Here is a 19,957-nt window from a genome sequence, read left to right on the forward strand (position 1 = left end):
CTCTTATGAAATAGAAGTGTATATCAGCATGCTTTGTTCTTGAACGTTGAACTAGGTTGGTGGCTATCTTGACGACATTTTCATTGTCACAAAGCAATGACATTTGATCAAATTTGATCCCATAGTCATGTCTCGGCCGTTAAAAGTGCAACTGTATTTTGTTTCTTTGATGACAATGCACAAGTGACATTTTAAGTAATTTGACATATGCATGAAGTGCTCTTTCTATCAACTTTGCCTGCCGCACAATCCAAGTTCAAGTATTGAATAAGTGTGAATCTTTAGAATACCATAGTCCAACATTGAATGTGTACTTCAAATACATGAATATCCTTTTCACCGTCCTTCAAGTGACTTGCCCTCCGAATTTGCAGTGATGTCACGTCGGGTCTCCTACATTCGAGGGGGATGGGGATGTGTTTTGGTGATTTTAGTCAAACGTTTTAGGCATTGGTACTAGGTTAGGTATTCTGTTAGAGATCTCTCAAACATCTATGTGGTAGTTTTTTGCAGGGCCGGCCCTGAGGGGGTGCGGTGGGTGCGGCCCCACCGGGCCCCCAAAAACAGAGGGCTCCCTAGCCATTGGACGCTAGCATTTTTTTTGTTAAACTTATCTATTCTAGACACAAATACGTAAAAAACGATGCGCTATCGAGTTATCGACTAGTCTCGTTTATATTGTTAAACTAATGTCTCAACTACTTATTGAATACTCCATCCGTTTCAAAATAGTATTTGGTTTAGCTCTTAATTTTTATGTTTATATTGATGATGATGATAAATCAAGCAAAACAAACTTTATTTTGATGGTTGCTTCGGTAGAGGGAAGCTTTTTAAAATTAAATTTTTTTATGAACTATATATGGTCAACAAATAACTCAAGAGAGGTTAAATGACTTGACGATTCTATATATCAAAAAAAAGTCGTTGGATGAGATTGATCTCGATGATATAAGCGATGACTTTGTATCACAAAATGTTAGAATATATTTTAATAATATCATATAACAAGTAAGTGTTTTTTGCTATATTTTATATATGTTATCTTATAAACTTTAAAACATTGCATAATAATTTTTATACGTCAAATATTCGGTTATATATGTATAATTATATATATTTGTGTGTGGATGAGCCTCTATATCGAATTTTGCACTGGGCCCTGAAAAGCCAGGAACGGCCCACACTTTTTTGCCATTTGATGTGATGAGTAATTTGTTGATGTTCTGAGTACAAGAATGCTGCGTTCTTTGGAAATTGTATATACAACGGCAAAAACTGCTATCCGATCAGACTTCCTGTGTGCAACATAGATGATAATAGAATAGACGTAGAAGCAAAAAAAAAAAAAGAGATAGATATAAAGAGGAGATAGAGATGGAGACACTGTTAATCTGACAAACAAACGTTGATCTCACGACCATGGTACTTATTATCCCAAAGCAAGTGTTCTGACTATAAACTGCCCAAAAACTTATGCGACGCGACTAGATAAAAGCGTCATTACAGACTTATTATAGGCTTATAGCAGGTTGATCAGTGCCTCTTTCTCTCTCGCCATCCATATTGGTATTTCTATTATCAAAATAAAAAAAGATGGTCCATTCGACCATTCTTCCCACGCATATCACTGGCTCACTGCAGTACACCACTCCTCTTGTAGCAGACGAGCGCGACGAGGTAGATGGCGGCGGTGGCGCCGACGATGCCGCCGGTGACCTGCCAGAAGACTCCTTCGGTAGAGGCGTCGTAGAGCGGGATCGTGATGTTCATGCCGAAGATTCCCGTGATCGCGATGGCGCAGCTCATCACCAGCGTGGCCGTGGACAGCAGGATCCCCATCTGCAGCAGCTGGTTCTGCTTGTCGTCCAGCATAATGTTGATGTAGTCCTCCGTGTCGTCCACGTACTCGCGCAGCTTCAAAACAAGAGTCAGCCGGCCAGGGCGAGGGTGAGAGCTCGTCCGATCCCATCGTCTAGCGTGAAAGGAAAGTAATGCATGGGATCCATCGATCTATCAGCGCGTCACGGTGATTATTAGCGTGCGTATACGTACAGCGGAGACCTTGTTCAGGGTGCCGTCGACCTGCACGAAGTAGGCCTCCAGGAGGATCTCCAGCTCGTCGATCTTGGGCATGAAGCCGACGACGGAGGTCCCATTGCCGTCGCCGCCCTCGGATGACCCCTCGCCTTCTCGGTCCCTGCAATGTTGTCTGACACTGAGGCACAGTTCTAGCTTGGAGTTCATCAGTCAGGTTCCGGTACCTGTCTTCGTCGAATTCGCTCGGCTCGGTGTTGGTGTGGAATCTGGATGAGCGGCCATCAGCGGCTTGGTAGGCGAGCTTGTCGGACAGGTGCATGGCGGCCATGTCCACGTCATCGTCCAGCAAGTGTTCTAGTTCGTCCCTGACCTGCCAAAATGCGCATGAAGAAGTGGACGGGACTTTTGTGCAGCTGGGGCATCAAGAAGTGGCAGAGTGGCCGAGGGAACTTACCTTCTGAACTCTCCCGGAGATAGCAAGCAGACGGCTCTTGATCTGCCTCACACGCTCAAGGTTGAGAGTGCTGACGTTGGAGCTGAGCTCATCCAACGCTGGGTACGCCTCCTCCTCCAGTGCGCAGGTCTGAAGAGACGCACACGCAGGTTCCAAACAGCATGAGACTGAGACAACGCTTGACTTGAGGAGCCCTGCAATGGGCGCGAACAGGACAGCACGCACGGGCGTTACCTCATGCTCAAGTGACTTGCATGAGAACTCGAGGCACACCTCGAGCGCCCTGAACTCGAACGGCAGGACCTTGTCGCGCGCAGACGATTGCCCGTCCTTGGCGCCGCCGCCACCTACTCCACCGGGGCTCTGCGGCAGCGCACCTCCGTCCTCCTCCTTCCATGGTTGAAAAGAAAAGAAAAAAGATCAAACGTAAGCTTGTTTCAGCAAGCACCAAGCAGTCCATGGATGAAACGATGAAGAGACAAGGAGGGCAGGGCGCGGACGGACGTACAGAGACCTGCGGCGGCGTGGGCGAGGCGGAGACGAGCAGCAGGCGCGCGCGGAGGTTGCGGACGAGCGGCGCGACGGCGGGGTCCCGCGGCCCCGGGACGAGAACCTCGGTGGCCGTGATGACGGCGCGGGCGCGCTCCAGGTTGACGACGACGGCGCGGTCCCGGCTCATGATGCTGCACGGGTAGGACAGCGCCGGGTCCAGCGCGCGGAGGTCTCGCGCGCTGAGCCCCGTCCGCCGCATCAGCTGGTGCTTCCCGACCTCCCCCACGCGCCACGCGCCCGCGCCGGACACCGCCGCCCACTCCCCCGGCGCCGCCGCCCCGTGCCTCCGGCGCGTGAACGCCGCCGCCATGGACGTACGTACGACTCGCTCGGGGCTGCAGCCGGCCGCGATAGAAAGTGCTCCGCGGCCGCGCTCGTCCTGCCCTGCCGCGGTTTTGACGTCCGGGCTCCGGGCCAGGGCTGCCTACGGCTACAGCTACGTGATCGTGCGCGTCTAGTGCCGCCAGCGGTAGTGGCGTGTGGCGGCACGCACGAGCACGGGGCATCAGCGCGGTCTGCGGAGGCATCGGAGGCGGTGCACTGCAGCCGATGCCCTGCCGCCTTTGCTCTTGGATGTGAACCGTGATGTGCCCATGGGCCGCTTCCGCTTGTCTGGTTTGGTCTCTCCGTCCCCGGCTCTGCGGTCTCCGCTGTTGGTTGGTCGATCCGTCGATGGCAAGAATAGAAAATGCGTAGCTGCAGCAGCTTCTTGAAGTGGCTATCGAGCTTGTTTTGTCGTCGAAAAGAAAAACATTTAGGAACAGCAAGCTGTTTTGATTCGTTTTCTTTGTGTTAAGGACCGGCCAATGTGGTGTGGAGCACAATGCTGCTGCCAATCAGTATGTGGTGTGTGTAAGAACCACCGATTAAGGAAAGTATTTCGTATTAAGTTTTTATTGCAGACCTTTTTTTTTCTTCCCCGGCATCTACAGCTCCGTCCAGTTCCAGACGATGGTTGAGCAGGAACAACGGAAAAAACTCCGACCAGTGATTTGGGCGACCACTTTGGGCGGTTTAAACGAAACGATGCGCGCGGTGTTGTTTTATTAATATCTCGTCCCTCCCTCTCATAACCCCGCCGCCGCGACATGGCGACGAGCCGACGAGTAAGCCGCCAGCAGCAAAGAAGATGACCGGTTCCTCTTGCTGGGCCTGTTTTGTCACCCTGGAATAGCCCAACAAGGATCCATTTTGGTTCTCCAAATCCGCAATCCACCAACAGGCTTACAGGCAGCCAGGCAGGTATCCACCCGGCTGGTTGTGAGTTTGTGACCTACCACGTATATCAATTGTCACATCATCAATTGTACTATCATTGTTCACGATCACGTGAATTTTATAATAAATTCTCGAGACCGTCGAGTTGGACCGTATAGACGGTCTGGTGCATCAGGCTGCTCAATGGCTAAGTTCAGGCCTTTTACGAACCCGATCCGGTGCGCCACGGTGAGACCCAGACTAGCACAACTTAAGCTCTTTTGAGCGTAAGTTCTCCAATCTTTTTCGACTATTTTTAGCAGCTTTGCTATAACTTAGACACACATGATTAATACTTAATCTAATTAACTAAGTGTGGAAAACTTACCTCTTTCACATATTTTCAATGCAGTTCCTGAATTCGCTTAAACTAAGTCTAAAATGCACTTTTCTCTACAAAAGGAGTTAGAGACCAAATGCAAGTGCTAGAAATATTGTAATGAGCCTATGCGACATGTCTAAGGGTGCAAACCTCACAACTTGCATTGTCTAAGTTTGCAAACCTCACAACTTTTCTCCAAGTTGCATTTTCAGGCCTCCATTTAAGCCCTTTTAGACTTGATGTCTTCAAATTGCATTGTAGTAGACCTTTGCTCATACTCATACAACATAAGTTAGTTCATGATGGTGTGTTGAACACCTAATCACCAAAATAGGTAGAAATGGTTGTTAAGCACATTTCCCTTTTAATTCAAGAAACATCATGTTTAATCAGGTCATTGATCTGACAGAATTTGTTAAACATCACATGGCCCTTGAACTGACAGAGTTTGCTAAATAGCCAAACACTGTTAGTTAAAACTAACCAATGATGAAATGGTTGTAGGGAATGGTTATTTTTCCAACATGATGATGGATGAAAGCATTGAAGGGGATTTAGATAATAATACCAACACATGTCCCGACCATCAGTCACAAGCTATAAAGGGAATGGATATTTTGTTTTGTTAATGCATGTTAGCCTAGTGAAAGTCACCTAGAAGGGGGTGAATAGGCAAATCTAAAATTTATAACTTAAAATACAATTTACAAGCTGAGGTTAGCGTTAGAAATAAAACCAAGTCCCAAAGAGAGGGCGAAAATAAATCACAAGCAAATGAAGCTGATGACACAGTAATTTGTTTTACCGATGTTCGGTTCTTGCAAACCTAGTCCCCATTGAGGTGGTTACAAAGATTGGGTCTCTTTCAACCCTTTCCCTCTCTCAAATGGTCACCTAGACCGAATGAGCTTTCTCCTTAATCAAACGGGTCACTTAGACCTCTCACAAGGACCACCACAACTTGGTGTCTCTTGCTTTGATTACAAGTGTCTTAAGAACAAGAATGGGGAAGGGAAAAAACGATCCAAGAACAAGAGCTCAAAGAACACGAGTAAAAACTCTCTCTCTGGTCACTATTTGTTTGGAGTGTATTTGGGACTTCGAGAGGCTTTGATTCTTTTGATTTGTGTCTTGTATTGATTGCACTAGCTCTTGTATTGAATGTAAAGTTTGAAAAACTTGGATACTTGTGGTGGTGGTGGTTGGGGTATTTATAGCCCCAACCATCAAACCAACCGTTGGGGAGGCTGTCTGTCGATGGGCGCACCGGACATTGTCCGGTGCACCAGCCACGTCACCCAACTGTTAGGGTTCTGACGGTTTCGATCGTTGGAGCTCTGACAGCTTGGGCCACCGGACAGTCCGGTGCCGCACCGGACAGACACTGTTCACTGTCCGGTGCGCCTTCTGGCGGCTGCTCTGACTCTGCGCGAACTGTCCGCGTACTATAGCGCTTTTGCAGGTGTCCGTTGGAGTCGACCGTTGCGCTGGAGCCATTGCTCCGATGGCACACCGGACAGTCCGGTGAATTATAGTGGAGCGGCTCTCCAGAAACCCGAAGGTGAAGAGTTCAGCCTGTACAGTCTCTGGTGCACCGGATAGTCTGGTGCGCCAGACCAGGGTTCTCGGTTTCTTTTGCTCCTTTCTTTTGAACCCTAACTTAGATATTTTTATTGGTTTGTGTTAATCTTTGGCACCTGTAGAATATATAATCTAGAGCAAACTAGTTAGTCCAATTATTTGTGTTGGGCATTTCAACCACCAAAATCATTTAGAAAAAGGTTTGACCCTATTTCCCTTTCAATCTCCCCCTTTTTGGTGATTGATGCCAACACAAACCAAAGCAAATATATAAGTACAAAATTGAACTAGTTTGCATAAGGTAAGTGCAAAGGTTGCTTGGAATTAAACCAATTTATACTTTCACTAGATATGCATGGATTGTTTTCTTTCTTTTAACATTTTGGACCACATTTGCACCACTTGTTTTGTTTTTGCAAATCCTTTTGGAAATTCTTTTTCAAAGCTTTTTGCAAATAGTCAAAGGTATATGAATAATATTTCGAGAAGCATTTTCAAAATTTGAAATTTTCTCCCCCTATTTCAAATGTTTTCCTTTGACTAAAACAAAACTCCCCCTAAATGAAATTCTCCTTTTAGTGTTCAAGAGGGTTTTACCAATTGAAAGAAGACCAAATATTTTAGATACCAATTTGAAAAATCCTCTTTTAAATATTTCATCATAAGATACCAATTGAAAACTTCTTTTTAAACTTTAAAATTGGTGGTGGTGCGGTCCTTTTGCTTTGGGCTATATTTCTCCCCCTTTGGCATGAATCGCCAAAAACGAAGTCTTTTGAGAGCCCCTTTTTTTACTTTCTTCCCATTGGTACTAGTAATAAGAGTGAAGATTATACCAAAGTGGAGAGCGGTGTGGAGTGACGGCGAAGGGTAAATAATACCGATAGAGTGGAGTGGAAGCCTTGTCTTCGCCGAAGACTCCATTTCCCTTTTAATCTACGACTTAGCATAGGAATGTACTTGAAAATACATTAGTCGTAGACATGAAAGAGATATGATCAATGGTACATAAATGAGCTATGTGTGCAAAGTATTAATCAAAGTTCCGAGAATCAAGAATGTTTAGCTCATTTCTAAGTTTGGTAAAGGTTTTCTCATCTAATGGTTTGGTAAAGATATCGGTTAATTGTTCTTTTGTGCTGACATAAGCAATCTCGATATCCCCCTTTGTTGGTGATCCCTCAAAAAGTGATACCGAATGGCTATATGCTTAGTGCGGCTGTGTTCGACGGGATTATCCGCCATGCGAATTGCACTCTCATTATCACATAGGAGAGGGACTTTACTCAATTTGTAGCCATAGTCCCTAAGGGTTTGCCTCATCCAAAGCAATTGCGCGCAACAATGGCCTGCGGCAATGTACTCAGCTTCGGCGGTAGAAAGCGCTACTGAATTTTGTTTCTTTAAAGCCTAAGACACCAGGGATCTCCCCAGAAACTGACAAGTCCCTGATGTGTTCTTCCTATCAATTTTACACCATGCCCGATCAGCATCAGAATATCCTATTAAATCAAAGGTGGATCCCTTGGGGGTACCAAAGACCAAACTTAGGTGTATAAACCAAATATCTCAAGATTCTTTTCACGGCCCTAAGGTGAACTTCCTTAGGATCGTCTTGGAACCTTGCACACATGCATACGGAAAGCATAATATCCGGTCGAGATACACATAAATAGAGTAGAGATCCTTTCATCGACCGGTATACCTTTTGATCTACGGATTTACCTCCCGTGTCGAGGTTGAGATGCCCATTGGTTCCCATGGGTGTCTTGATGGGCTTGGCATCCTTCATTCCAAACTTGGTGAGAATGTCTTGAATGTACTTAGTTTGGCTGATGAAGGTGCCTTCTTGAAGTTGCTTCACTTCAAATCCTAGGAAATACTTCAACTCCCCCATCATAGACATCTCAAATTTTTGAATTATTATCCTACTAAACTCTTCACAAGTAGATTTGTTAGTAGACCCAAATATGATATCATCTACATAAATTTGGCATACAAATAAATCATTTGCAATGGTTTTAGTTAAGAGTGTAGGATCGACTTTTCCGACTTTGAAGCCATTAGTGATAAGGAAATCTCTTAGGCATTCATACCATGCTCTTGGGGCTTGCTTGAGCCCATAAAGCGCCTTTGAGAGTTTATACACATGGTTAGAATACTCACTATCTTCAAAGCCGGGAGGTTGCTCAACATAGACCTCTTCCTTGATTGGTCCATTGAGGAAGGCACTTTTCACGTCCATTTGATAAAGCTTAAAGCCATGGTAAGTAGCATAGGCAAGTAGTATTCGGATTGACTCAAGCCTAGCTACGGGTGCATAGGTTTCACCGAAATCCAAACCTTCGACTTGTGAATATCCCTTGGCTACAAGTCAGGCTTTGTTCCTTGTCACCACACCATGCTCATCTTGCTTGTTGCGGAATACCCACTTGGTTCCTACAATATTTTGGTTAGGATGTGGAACTAAATGACATACCTCATTTCTCGTGAAGTTGTTGAGCTCCTCTTGAATTGCCAACACCCAATCCGAGTCTCTTAGTGCATCCTCTACCCTGTATGGCTCAATAGAGGAAACAAAAGAGTAATGTTCACAAAAATGAGCGACTCGAGATCGAGTTGTTACCCCCTTATGAATATCGCCGAGGATGGAGTTCACAGGGTGATCTCTTTGAATCGCTTGGTGAACTCTTGGGTGTGGCGGTCTTTGACCCTATTCTTCTTGATCATCTTCTTTGTCTTGATTATTGTCATCTCCCCCTTGATCATTGTTCTCCTCTTGAGGTGGCTCATCTTCTTGATCTTCTTCTTCATTGTCTTGAGCCTGATCCTCATCTTGAGTTGGTGGAGATGCTTGATTTGAAGATGATGGTTGATCTTGTGTTTGTGGAGGCTCTTCGAATTCCTTAGGACACACATCCCCAATGGACATGTTCCTTAGTGCGACGCATGGAGCCTCTTCATCATCTAGTTCATCAAGATCAACTTGCTCTACTTGAGAGCCATTAGTCTCATCAAACACAATGTCACAAGAAACCTCAACTAATCCAGTGGACTTGTTGAAGACTCTATATGCCCTTGTGTTTGAATCATAACCAAGTAAAAAGCCTTCTACAGCCTTAGGAGCAAATTTAGATTTTCTACCTCTTTTAACAAGAATAAAGCATTTGCTACCAAAGACTCTAAAATATGAAACATTGGGCTTTTTACCGGTGAGGAGTTCATATGATGTCTTCTTGAGGATTCAGTGAAGGTAGAGCCGGTTGATGGAGTAGCAAGCAGTGTTGATTGCTTCCGCCCAAAACCGGTCCGGAGTCTTGTACTCATCAAGCATGGTCCTCGCCATGTCAAGTAGAGTTCTATTCATCCTCTCCACTACATCATTTTGTTGTGGTGTGTAGGGAGAAGAGAACTCATGCTTGATGCCCTCGTCCTCAAGAAAGCCTTCTATTTGTGAGTTCTTGAACTCCGTCCTGTTATCGCTTCTTATCTTCTTGATCCTTAATCCGAACTCGTTTTGAGCTTGTCTTAAGAATCCCTTTAAAGTCTCTTGGGTTTGAGATTTTTCCTGCAAAAAGAATACCCAAGTGAAGCGAGAATAATCATCCACAATTACAAGACAATACTTACTCCCGCCGATGCTTATGTAAGCGATCGGACCGAATAGATCCATGTGGAGTAACTCAAGCGGCCTGTCGGTCGTCATGATGTTCTTGTGTGGATGATGGATACAAACTTGCTTCCCTGCTTGACATGCGCTACAAACCCTGTCTTTCTCAAAATTAATATTGGTTAGTCCAAAAATGTGTTCTCACTTTAGAAGCTTATGAAGATTCTTCATCCCAACATGGGCTAGTCGGCGATGCCAGAGCCAACCCATATTAGTCTTAGCAATTAAGCAAGTATCGAGTTCAGCTCTATTAAAATCAACTAAGTATAGCTGACCCTCTAATACTCCCTTAAATGCTACTGAATCATCACTTCTTCTAAAGACAGTAACACATATCTGTAAAAAGACAGTTGTAACCCATTTTGCATAATTGAGAAACTGAAAGCAAGTTATAATCTAAAGAATCTACAAGAAAAACATTGGAAATGGAATGGTCAGGTGATATAGCAATTTTACCAAGTCCTTTGACCAAACATTAATTTCCATCCCCGAATGTGATAGCTCTTTGGGGATCATCATTTTTCTCGTAGGAGGAGAACATCCTTTTCTCCCCTGTCATGTGGTTTGTGCATCCGCTATCAATGATCCAACTTGAGCCCCCGGATGCATAAACCTACAAAACAGTTTTAGGCCTTGTTCTTAGGTACCCAAACCGTCTTGGGTCCTTTCACATTAGAAACAAGCACCTTGGGTACCCAAACACAAGTCTTGGAGCCCTTGTGTTTGCCCCCAAAATATTTGGCAACTACTTTGCCTGATTTGTTAGTAAGCACATAAGAAGCATCAAAAGTCTTAAATGAAATATTAGATTCATTTGATGCAGTAGGAGTTTTATTTTTAGGCATTTTAACATGGGTAGAATGCCTAGAGCTAGAAGCCTCATTTTTATACATAAAAGCATGGTGTGAAATATTATGAGGTTTCCTAACATGAATTCTCCTAATCTTATGCTCAGGATAACCAGCAGGATATAAAATGTAATCCTCGTTATCCTGAGCCATGGGAGCCTTGCCCTTAACAAAGCTAGACAATTTCTTAGGGTCATTAAGCTTGACATTGCTTCCCTGTTGGAAACCAATGCCATCCTTAATGCCAGGGTGTCTCCCATTATAGAGCATGCTTCTAGCAAATTTAAATTTTTCATTTTCTATCTCATGCTCATTGATTTTAGTTGTTAGTTGTTCTATATGATCATTTTGTTGTTTAATTAAAGCTAGGTGATCATGAATAGCATCAACATTTACATCTCTACATCTGGTACAAATAGAAACATGATCATCACTAGATGTAGAAGGTTTGCAAACATTTAATTTATCAATCTTAGCATGTAAAATAGCATTCTCATTTCTAAGATTGGAAACAATATCTTTGCAAATATTTAAATCCTTAGCCTTAGCAATTAATTTATCATTCTCAATCTTAAGGCTAGAAATTGATTCATTTAATTTGTCAATCTTTGCAATTAAACTAGCATTATCATTTTTAAGATTGGCAATTGAATCATTACAGACATTTCTCTTTTCAACCTTAGCAATCAAATTAGCATTCTCAATTCTAAGGTTGGAGATAGTGTCATGGCAAATGCTAAGCTCACTAGTCAATTTTTCACATTTCTCTACTTCCTGAGCATAAGCATTTTTTACTTTAACATGCTTTTTATTTTCCTTAATAAGGAATTCCTCTTGGCTATCCAAGAGTTCATCCTTCTTATGAATGGCACCTATCAATTCATTCAATTTTTCTTTTTGTTGCATGTTTAAGTTGGCAAAAAGGGCAAGCAAATCATCTTCATCATCACTAGATGCCGTATATTTAGTGGGGGCTCTAGATTTTACCTTCTTCTTTTTGTCGTCCTTTGCCATGAGGCACTTGTGGCCGACGTTGTGGAAGAGGAGGCCTTTGGTGACGGCGATGTTGGCGGCGTCCTCGTTGGAGGAGGAGTCGGTGGTGCTTTCGTCGGAATCCCATTCCCGACACACGTGGGCATCGTCGCCCTTCTTCTTGTAGTATCTCTTCTTTTCCTTCCTCTTTCCCTTCTTGTCGTCGCCCCTGCCACTATCACTAGATAATGGACATTTAGCAATAAAATGACCGGGCTTACCACATTTGTAGCACACTTTCTTGGAGCGGGGTTTATAATCCTTCCCCCTCCTTTGCTTGAGGATTTGGCGGAAGCTTTTGATGATGAGCGCCATTTCCTCGTTGTCGAGCTTGGAGGCGTCAATGGAGAGCCTACTTGATGTAGACTCTTCTTTCTTTTCTTCCGTCGCTTTGAATGCGATGGGTTGCACCTCGGGTGTGGAGGTGCCGCCTTGCTCGACGATTTATTTGGAGCCTTTGATCATCAACTCAAAGCTCACAAACTTTTCTATAACCTCCTCGGGAGACATTAGCTTATATCTAGGATCACCACGAATTAATTGAACTTGTGTAGGATTACGAAAAACAAGTGATCTTAGAATAACCTTGACCATTTCATGGTCATCCCATTTGGTGCTCCCGAGGTTGCGCACTTGGTTGACCAAGGTCTTGAGCCGGTTGTACATGGCTTGTGGCTCCTCTCCTTGGTTGAGGATGAATCGACCGAGCTCCTCCTCGATTGTCTCTCGCTTGGTGATCTTGGTCATCTCATCCCCTTCATGCGCGGTTTTTAGCACATCCCAAATCTCCTTGGCACTTTTTAGCCCTTGCACCTTGTTATACTCCTCTCGACTTAGAGAGGCGAGGAGTATAGTGGTGGCTTGGGAGCCAAAGTGCCGGATTTGGGTGACCTCGTCCGAATCATATGCTTCATCCCCCACAGATGGTACCTACGCTCCAAACTCAACAATGTCCCAAATGCTAGCGTGGAGTGAGGTTAGATGATGCCTCATTTTATCACTCCACATACAATAATCGTCACCATCAAAAACTGGTGGTTTGCCTAATGGGACAGAAAGTAAAGGAGTGTGTTTGGAAATGCGGGGATAGCGTAGGGGAATCTTACTAAACTTCTTGCGCTCATGGCGCTTAGAAGTGACGGACGGAGCGTCGAAGTCGGAGGTGGATGGCGACGAGGAGTCAGTCTCGTAGTAGACCACTTTCTTCATCTTTTTCTTCTTGTCGACACTCCGGTGTGACTTGACGCGGGGAGGTGACTCCTCCCTTCCTTTGGCGCCGGACTCCTTTGATGGAGCCTTCCTGTGGCTTGTGGCCGTTTCCATCTCCCTCTTGGTGGATCCTCCTGACATCACTTCGAGTTGTTAGACTCTAATGAAGTACTGGGCTTTGATACCAATTGAAAGTCGCCTAGAGGGGGGTGAATAGGCAAATCTGAAATTTATAACTTAAAAGATAATCTACAAGCCGTGGTTAGCGTTAGAAATAAAACCGAGTCCGAAAGAGAGGGCGAAAACAAATCACAAGCAAATGAAGCGGATGACACGGTGATTTGTTTTACCGAGGTTCGGTTCTTGCAAACCTAGTCCCCGTTGAAGTGGTCACAAAGACCAGGTCTCTTTCAACCCTTTCCCTCTCTCAAACGGTCACCTAGACTGAGTGAGCTTTCTCCTTAATAAAACGGGTCACTTAGACCCCTCACAAGGACCACCACAACTTGGTGTCTCTTGCTTTGATTACAAGTGTCTTGAGAACAAGAATGGGGAAGGAAAAAACGATCTAAGAACAAGAGCTTAAAGAACACGAGCAAAAACTCTCTCTCTAGTCACTATTTGTTTGGAGTGTATTTGGGACTTGGAGAGGCTTTGATTCTTTTGATTTGTGTCTTGTATTGATTACACTAGCTCTTGTATTGAATGTGAAGTCTGAAAAACTTGGATACTTGTGGTAGTGGTGGTTGGGGCTATTTATAGCCCCAACCACGAAACCAACCATTGGGGAGGCTGTCTGTCGATGGGCGCACCGGACAGTCCGGTGCGCCAGTCACGTCGCCCAACTGTTAGGGTTCTGACGGTTTCGACCGTTGGAGCTCTGACAGCTTGGGCCACCGGACAGTCCGGTGCCGCACCGGATAGGCACTGTTCACTGTCCGGTGCGCCTTCTAACGGCTGCTCTAACTCTGCGCGAACTGTCCGCGTACTGTAGCGCTTTTGCAGGTGTCCGTTGGAGTCGACCGTTGCGCTGGAGTCGTTGCTCCGCTGACACACCGGAAAGTCCGGTGAATTATAGCGGAGCAGCTTTCCAGAAACCCGAAGGTGAAGAGTTCAGACTGTACGGTCCCTGATGCACCGGACACTGTCCGGTGGCACACCGGACAGTCCGGTGTGCCAGACTAGGGTTCTCTTCGGTTTCTTTTGCTTCTTTCTTTTGAACCCTAACTTAGATCTTTTAATTAGTTTGTGTTGAACTTTTGGCACCTGTAGAATATATAATCTACAGCAAACTAGTTAGTCCAATTATTTGTGTTGGACATTTCAACCACCAAAATTATTTAAAAAATGGTTCGATCCTATTTCCCTTTCACCTAGCATATGTCACTGAGCACTAAAGGTTTGGTTTTGACTACAGGTTAGCATTTAGTCTTTTCTGAATTGCTCCTACATCTACTTGAGTGTGCAGTTTGTCTATGCACTTTGTACTTTCAGGTTTTGTGTCACTACAGTTTTCAGTTTCCGTGTCACTGAAATTTGTCAATATTCTAATATTATTAACATAAGTAATTAACAGACCTATTGTTCAGCATATGTTCCAATTTGGAGAATTTAGAACTAATCGCTGATCAAGATACTACTCGCCCAACTGCATGTGAAATGCCGGCTAACAATACAACTTGTTGTGGCTCAATACAGCTTCCATTGGCCCATGTTATTCCTTTTTAAATTTTTTAGGGGCACATTTTTAGCATTATGCTATGGTTCCCCATTTTTTGGAGGTTTTTTTTCAACGGCCCCAAGAACATGTTTTGGGGATGAGTTTTTTAAGGAACTTTTGGAGTTGATTTTATATATCATATTATTTCACAATATAACCTTTATTATTAGTCTACAACACCACATCGTTATATCATCTTTTTATAGACTTTTAGTTAACATGAAACACATTAATTTATTTGAATAAAAAATATATCCAATTATGTAACTAAGCAAATCAAATTTACATAATTCATAAAAAATAATTCAAAATTATATAACTTTAAAAAACAAAAAAATATATAATTTGTAAAAATTACTAATACACTAGTACTCTTCGCCATCTTTCTCTTCCCTCTTTCCCTCTTTTCCATCTCTTCTTTCGCATCTAATTTCAGTTGTTTTGTCAACTTTTAAGGCTAATTTATGATACGTTTTTGTGTCTTCATCCATAATGACGGTGGAGCGATACAATATTTTGTTGAATTGCGCAGTCAATTTTGTTTGAATAATCCTCTCATTATACTTATAGAGTTTCTTTAACGTTTTTTCTGCGTAGTTAAGGACTCACTGATACTTTTTGTTGGGTCCTTCCCCTTCTATTGAGCTCTTGACCTGACGCAGGCAATAGAGCGTGGTGCGTCCATACTTTTATGTGACATAGATCTATAATCGACATCTAAGTTAGACGAGTTCTTTTGCTCCCATCACTTGAGTTACCATCACCATGCCTCACGCACCACTTAGCACTTAGACTAATGACGAAGAGCGAGTCACATATGTTGAGCTTCAAGTTGGTTTCAATGGACTTGTCGTGGAAGCTCTCTTTGAAAGCTTCAAAACATCATAACATCATTTGTTCCACTTGCCCGGGTCACATACAAGCGGTTGTAGATGTCGTTGAAGAAGGTGATCTTCTAATTGCTCATCGACCATCGATCCTTCAACTACTTTAGGGTATGATGTCGAGGAGCTTATGTGGTTCCGTTGTACATAGAAAGGAAAATGGGCAATTAAGACATTTCTATAAGTTTTGGTGATCGAATGACCAACACAACGTCTTAGACTAACTGGTTTGCCAAGTCTATGAGCATAGGTTTGCTCAAGTGCAAATTGAAGACATCAAGTCCAAATGAGTTCAAACATGACCAGGAAGTGCAACGTTTTGAAAAATGGTAAAGAAATGAGGTTTGAACCTTTGAATATGTTTCATACATCTATTAGAATGTTTCTAGAACTTTGGTTTGCTCATTAACTAAGTTTCTAGCAAAAAGTGCTTTTGGACTTGCATTTGAGTTGAAACTGGAAACCTAAAAGGGAGATATGCTAAAAGGTATAAACCTATGACTTAGGCATGTCAGTCATACTTTAAATATGTTTGTCTAAGTCATAGAAAAGTTCCCAAGATCAACCAATTTGAAGAGAAGAAGTTATGGTTCAAAAACACTCAAGTTCAGCTCTTTGGCGGTCACCAGTTTACCAGAGAGCCTTGTAAAGCAGTCTAGGCGGCCTAGCACGCCAGACCGGTGCAGTGGCGCACCAACCCACTTACTAGAGTGCTATGCAGGCTGGCTCGGCAGCATGACACATCAAACCTTAGGTTCGTTGCAGTGGACCTTAGCTACAGGGAAGAAACTGCTCTTGGAGTTTTTTTAAATCACTAGACCTCTACACTTCATGGTTCGATGGTGCACTAGGCCTCGACTCCAATGGCTACTTGACACGTGGCGGTCCGGTGGTGGACCGGACCGGTACGGTGCTAACCAGATCTGGAAGGCACCACTCTGGATCCCAGATGACCAGCTACAGGACCCAGTCTTGTGCACCTGAGATGGTAGTTTTCTAGCAATCAAGCAATGACTATTTTAGCCATTTGGGATATAAATAGAGCTCCTAGCTGGATTCTATTGGTACCAGAAGAGCTAATGATCATTCACATACTCCCATGCAATACCTTGGTTCCATTCTAGAGAGATCTGAGCATCGTTCTGAGCTGTGTTAGTCATTCTAGTGTGTGTGTGTGTGCTTTTGAGATATGTTCTCTTATTTACTATGGTGGATGACGCGGGGGTGACGATGGTCCCAGGCGTCATCATTATGGCTACGCCGACCCCTGGCCTTCGTAGTCTGGGGCTCGGCGTAGCTGAAAGGGAAATGAGCTTAATCATTTCCTATAATCGATTTTGGTGGTTGACGTCCATCACAAACCACGTGGACTAATTAGTTTGCCTAGATGTCTTTTATCTCAGGTGCATAAGGTTCAACACAAACCAAGAAAGAAATTCAGTTGGGGACTCAAACAAATTTGGAGCAAGACTTAAGAGTGTGCTGCCAAGTGGCGCACCGGACAGTGTCCGGTGCACTAGGCCGAGCAACACTCAATAGCTCGCTCTCGGGTTTCTCTAGGGCGCGCTCCGCTATAATTCACCGGACTGTCCGGTGTGCACCGGATATGTCTGATGAGTCAACGGAGCAACGGCTATCTGGCGCCAACGGTCGTCTGCCGAAAGTGAACAGTGCATGTCAGAAGTCAGAGCAGAGAAGTCAGAGCACACTGGACATGTCCGGTGTGGCACTGGACTATCCGGTGCAACTACAGGACAAGGGTTCCAACGATCAAGTTGCTCCAAACCCCAACGGGCGCGCTGACGTGGCGCGCACCGGACAGTGAACAGTACCTGTCTGGTGCACCACCAGACTGTCCGTTGTGCCCATCGCCAGCAAATTCAGCCAATGGCTAGGAAGTGGTTGGAGGCTATAAATACCCCCCAACCACCTCCTTCAATGGCATCCAAGTTTTCTGAACTCCATATTCATTGCAAGAGCAAAGCCAAACACTCCAAGACACATTCAAAGCATTCAATCCACTCCAAGCTCCCAAAATCAACTCTAGTGCTTAGAGACTTGTGAGAGGATTATTTGTGTTCTTTTGTAGCTCTTGTCGCTTGGATTGCTTTCTCCTTCCCCATTCTTATTCTCATAAGTGCTTTGTAAAGCTAGCAAGAGACACCTAAGTGTGTGGTGATCCTTGCGGGGTCTTAGTGACCCAAGTGATTAAGGAGAAGGCTCATCCGGTCTAAGTGACAGTTTGAGAGAGTTAAAGGGTTGAAGTAGGCCCGGTCTTTGTGGCCTCTTCAACGGGGACTAGGTTCTTTGGAACCGAACCTTGGTAAAACAAATCACCGTGTTCACTTGCATTGATCTTCGCTTGATTTGTTTGCCCTCTTTCCTATCTCTAAAGTTTCCTTGCTAATATTGATTTGAGTTTGCTCCCAAACGTCATCTGCATCATTTGAGCAACTCTTAGCAAGAGAAACAATCTTCCGCACTCAAATTTAATTCTAACGCTAACCCCGACCTTAGTATGTGTTTAAGTTTATAAATTTCAGGTTTTGCCTATTCACCCCCCCCCCTCTAGGTGACTTTCAGTAGCCCGTCGTGTAGTGCCTCGCGGGAGGTCTGCGCACTCAGGCCTAGTTCAATAGGCCATAAGTGTGCCATAGGCCAAGGGTGTGTGGGCCATTAATGCAATGCAGTCTGAGGGGCTCATAGGTCATGATTGCTATGCAACCCAAGGTGCTCATAGGTCTTGAATGGGAAGTAGATCGGCACTGCGCGGTCGGCTATTTATGGTGAGTCGGTCTAGGGTCAAGCACGAGATCCACTCGAGTGGTTCCCTTCCGACACGCCCGACCTCTCCTGTCAGGTTCCGCCACGTCCGAGCCCATGCTCAGTGTCATGGGGTTCGACCAAGGGTAGGTCCTTTCATGGTTGACGTTTATGCCTCTCCCAACTGACTAACGGGTGTTGAACACCAAAAGTGGCGGACGATCTGGCCCTAGGGCCCAAACGGTCTGTGCCCCGCGATCAGATTAACTCGGGCGAATATCCTTATCTCGTGCGTGGTTATCCATCTAATCACCTGGGTTTGTTAGCTATCGCCTAGGAACAGGTCCAAACCTCCCCCTATATATATGAAGGGGTACGACCGATTGAGAACCCCCGAAAACATTCCAATCGAACCAATAACTTTATTTATCATTCCTTTATTATTCCTGCCCTAGGAGTAGATGTAGCTTAGCCTTACTTGTAGCTTTCCGCATATCCACCTCCACCCCTATTCGACTCTACGTCACCTAGATCCGTCTTGGGTGGACTGCCGATCCCAAGACGACCCTAGGATCTTACCCTTCCTGGGGGGCAAGATCTAGTTGTCCACTCAAGATCTCTTCCTCGAATTGATCTTTTAATTTCTAGGCGACTCTATGTCGTCTAGGGACGCCTCGGGTGACCTATCGACCCAGAGTACCCTAAGATCTCTCCTCCATGGGGCGAGATCTAGATTCTTACGAGGAGGAAAACGACCCTACGCCATCACGGACAGTCTGGCCCTATGTGCGGATCGTCTGGCGCAGAGATGCGGACCATCAGGTCATGCGCGCGGACCGTCTGGTGCGACGTAGGGAAGGCGCTCCTCCTGTGCCCAGGTCGTGGACCGTCCGGGCGAAAGCCACGAGCCGTCCGCTCCACCGCAGAGGGCACCGCCAGGTGGTACACCCCTAGTGATTGGTGCTGCCCAGATCAGCGCCAACACACTTTTTGGCGACTCCATTGGGGAACAAGATTGCAGATCTAGAAAATCAAGCTTATATGGACGACTCTAAAGATCTTAATGGTGCTTCTCCAAACAGCGACACAAGACTGACTAATTTGTCGGCCGCTGAGCATAAAAAATTAGAAGATGACATGAAGAAGACCATAGTGTACATTGCTCGCATTATGAGTCTACAAGGTGTGCCTAAGACCATAGTGTCTGATCGAGGACCTCAATTCGTCTCTAGATTTTGGGAAGAATTCCACAAATCTCTTGGTACTAAGTTAATTCATAGTTCAGCCTATCATCACCAAACCAGCGGGCAAACCAAACCAGCGGGCAAACCGAAAGGGTGAATCAAGTCTTGGAAGATATGTTGAGAGCATGTGTGTTAGCCTATTTCGGAAAGTGGGATGAGTGCTTGCCATTGGCTGAATTCTCCTACAATAATAGTTACCAAGAGAGTATCAAGATGACACCATTTGAAGCTTTTTATGGTCAGCGGTGTAGAACTCCACTGAACTGGTCAGGGCCCAGTGAATGGTACTTCTTTAGACCAGATTTAGTAAAGGAGGCGGAAGAGAAAGTGAAACTTATTCAACATCGTTTGAAGATAGCACAACGTCGTCACAAACGTTAT

General features: G+C 44.7%; 1 protein-coding gene across 1 annotated transcript; it reads right to left on the minus strand.

Moving 5' to 3' along the window:
* Positions 1-1,395: 1,395 nt before the first annotated feature.
* Positions 1,396-3,356, minus strand: LOC103648643 (putative magnesium transporter MRS2-D). The gene is given in 6 exon segments (XM_023301775.2): positions 1,396-1,917; positions 2,056-2,200; positions 2,265-2,410; positions 2,495-2,623; positions 2,729-2,881; positions 2,883-3,356. Coding segments are annotated over 6 exon segments (1,329 nt in total). The 3' UTR covers positions 1,396-1,635.
* Between the last annotated feature and the right edge of the window lie 16,601 nt (positions 3,357-19,957).

The sequence above is a fragment of the Zea mays genome, chromosome 2, assembly GCF_902167145.1.
Source record: "Zea mays cultivar B73 chromosome 2, Zm-B73-REFERENCE-NAM-5.0, whole genome shotgun sequence".
NCBI classification, from domain to species: domain Eukaryota; kingdom Viridiplantae; phylum Streptophyta; class Magnoliopsida; order Poales; family Poaceae; genus Zea; species Zea mays.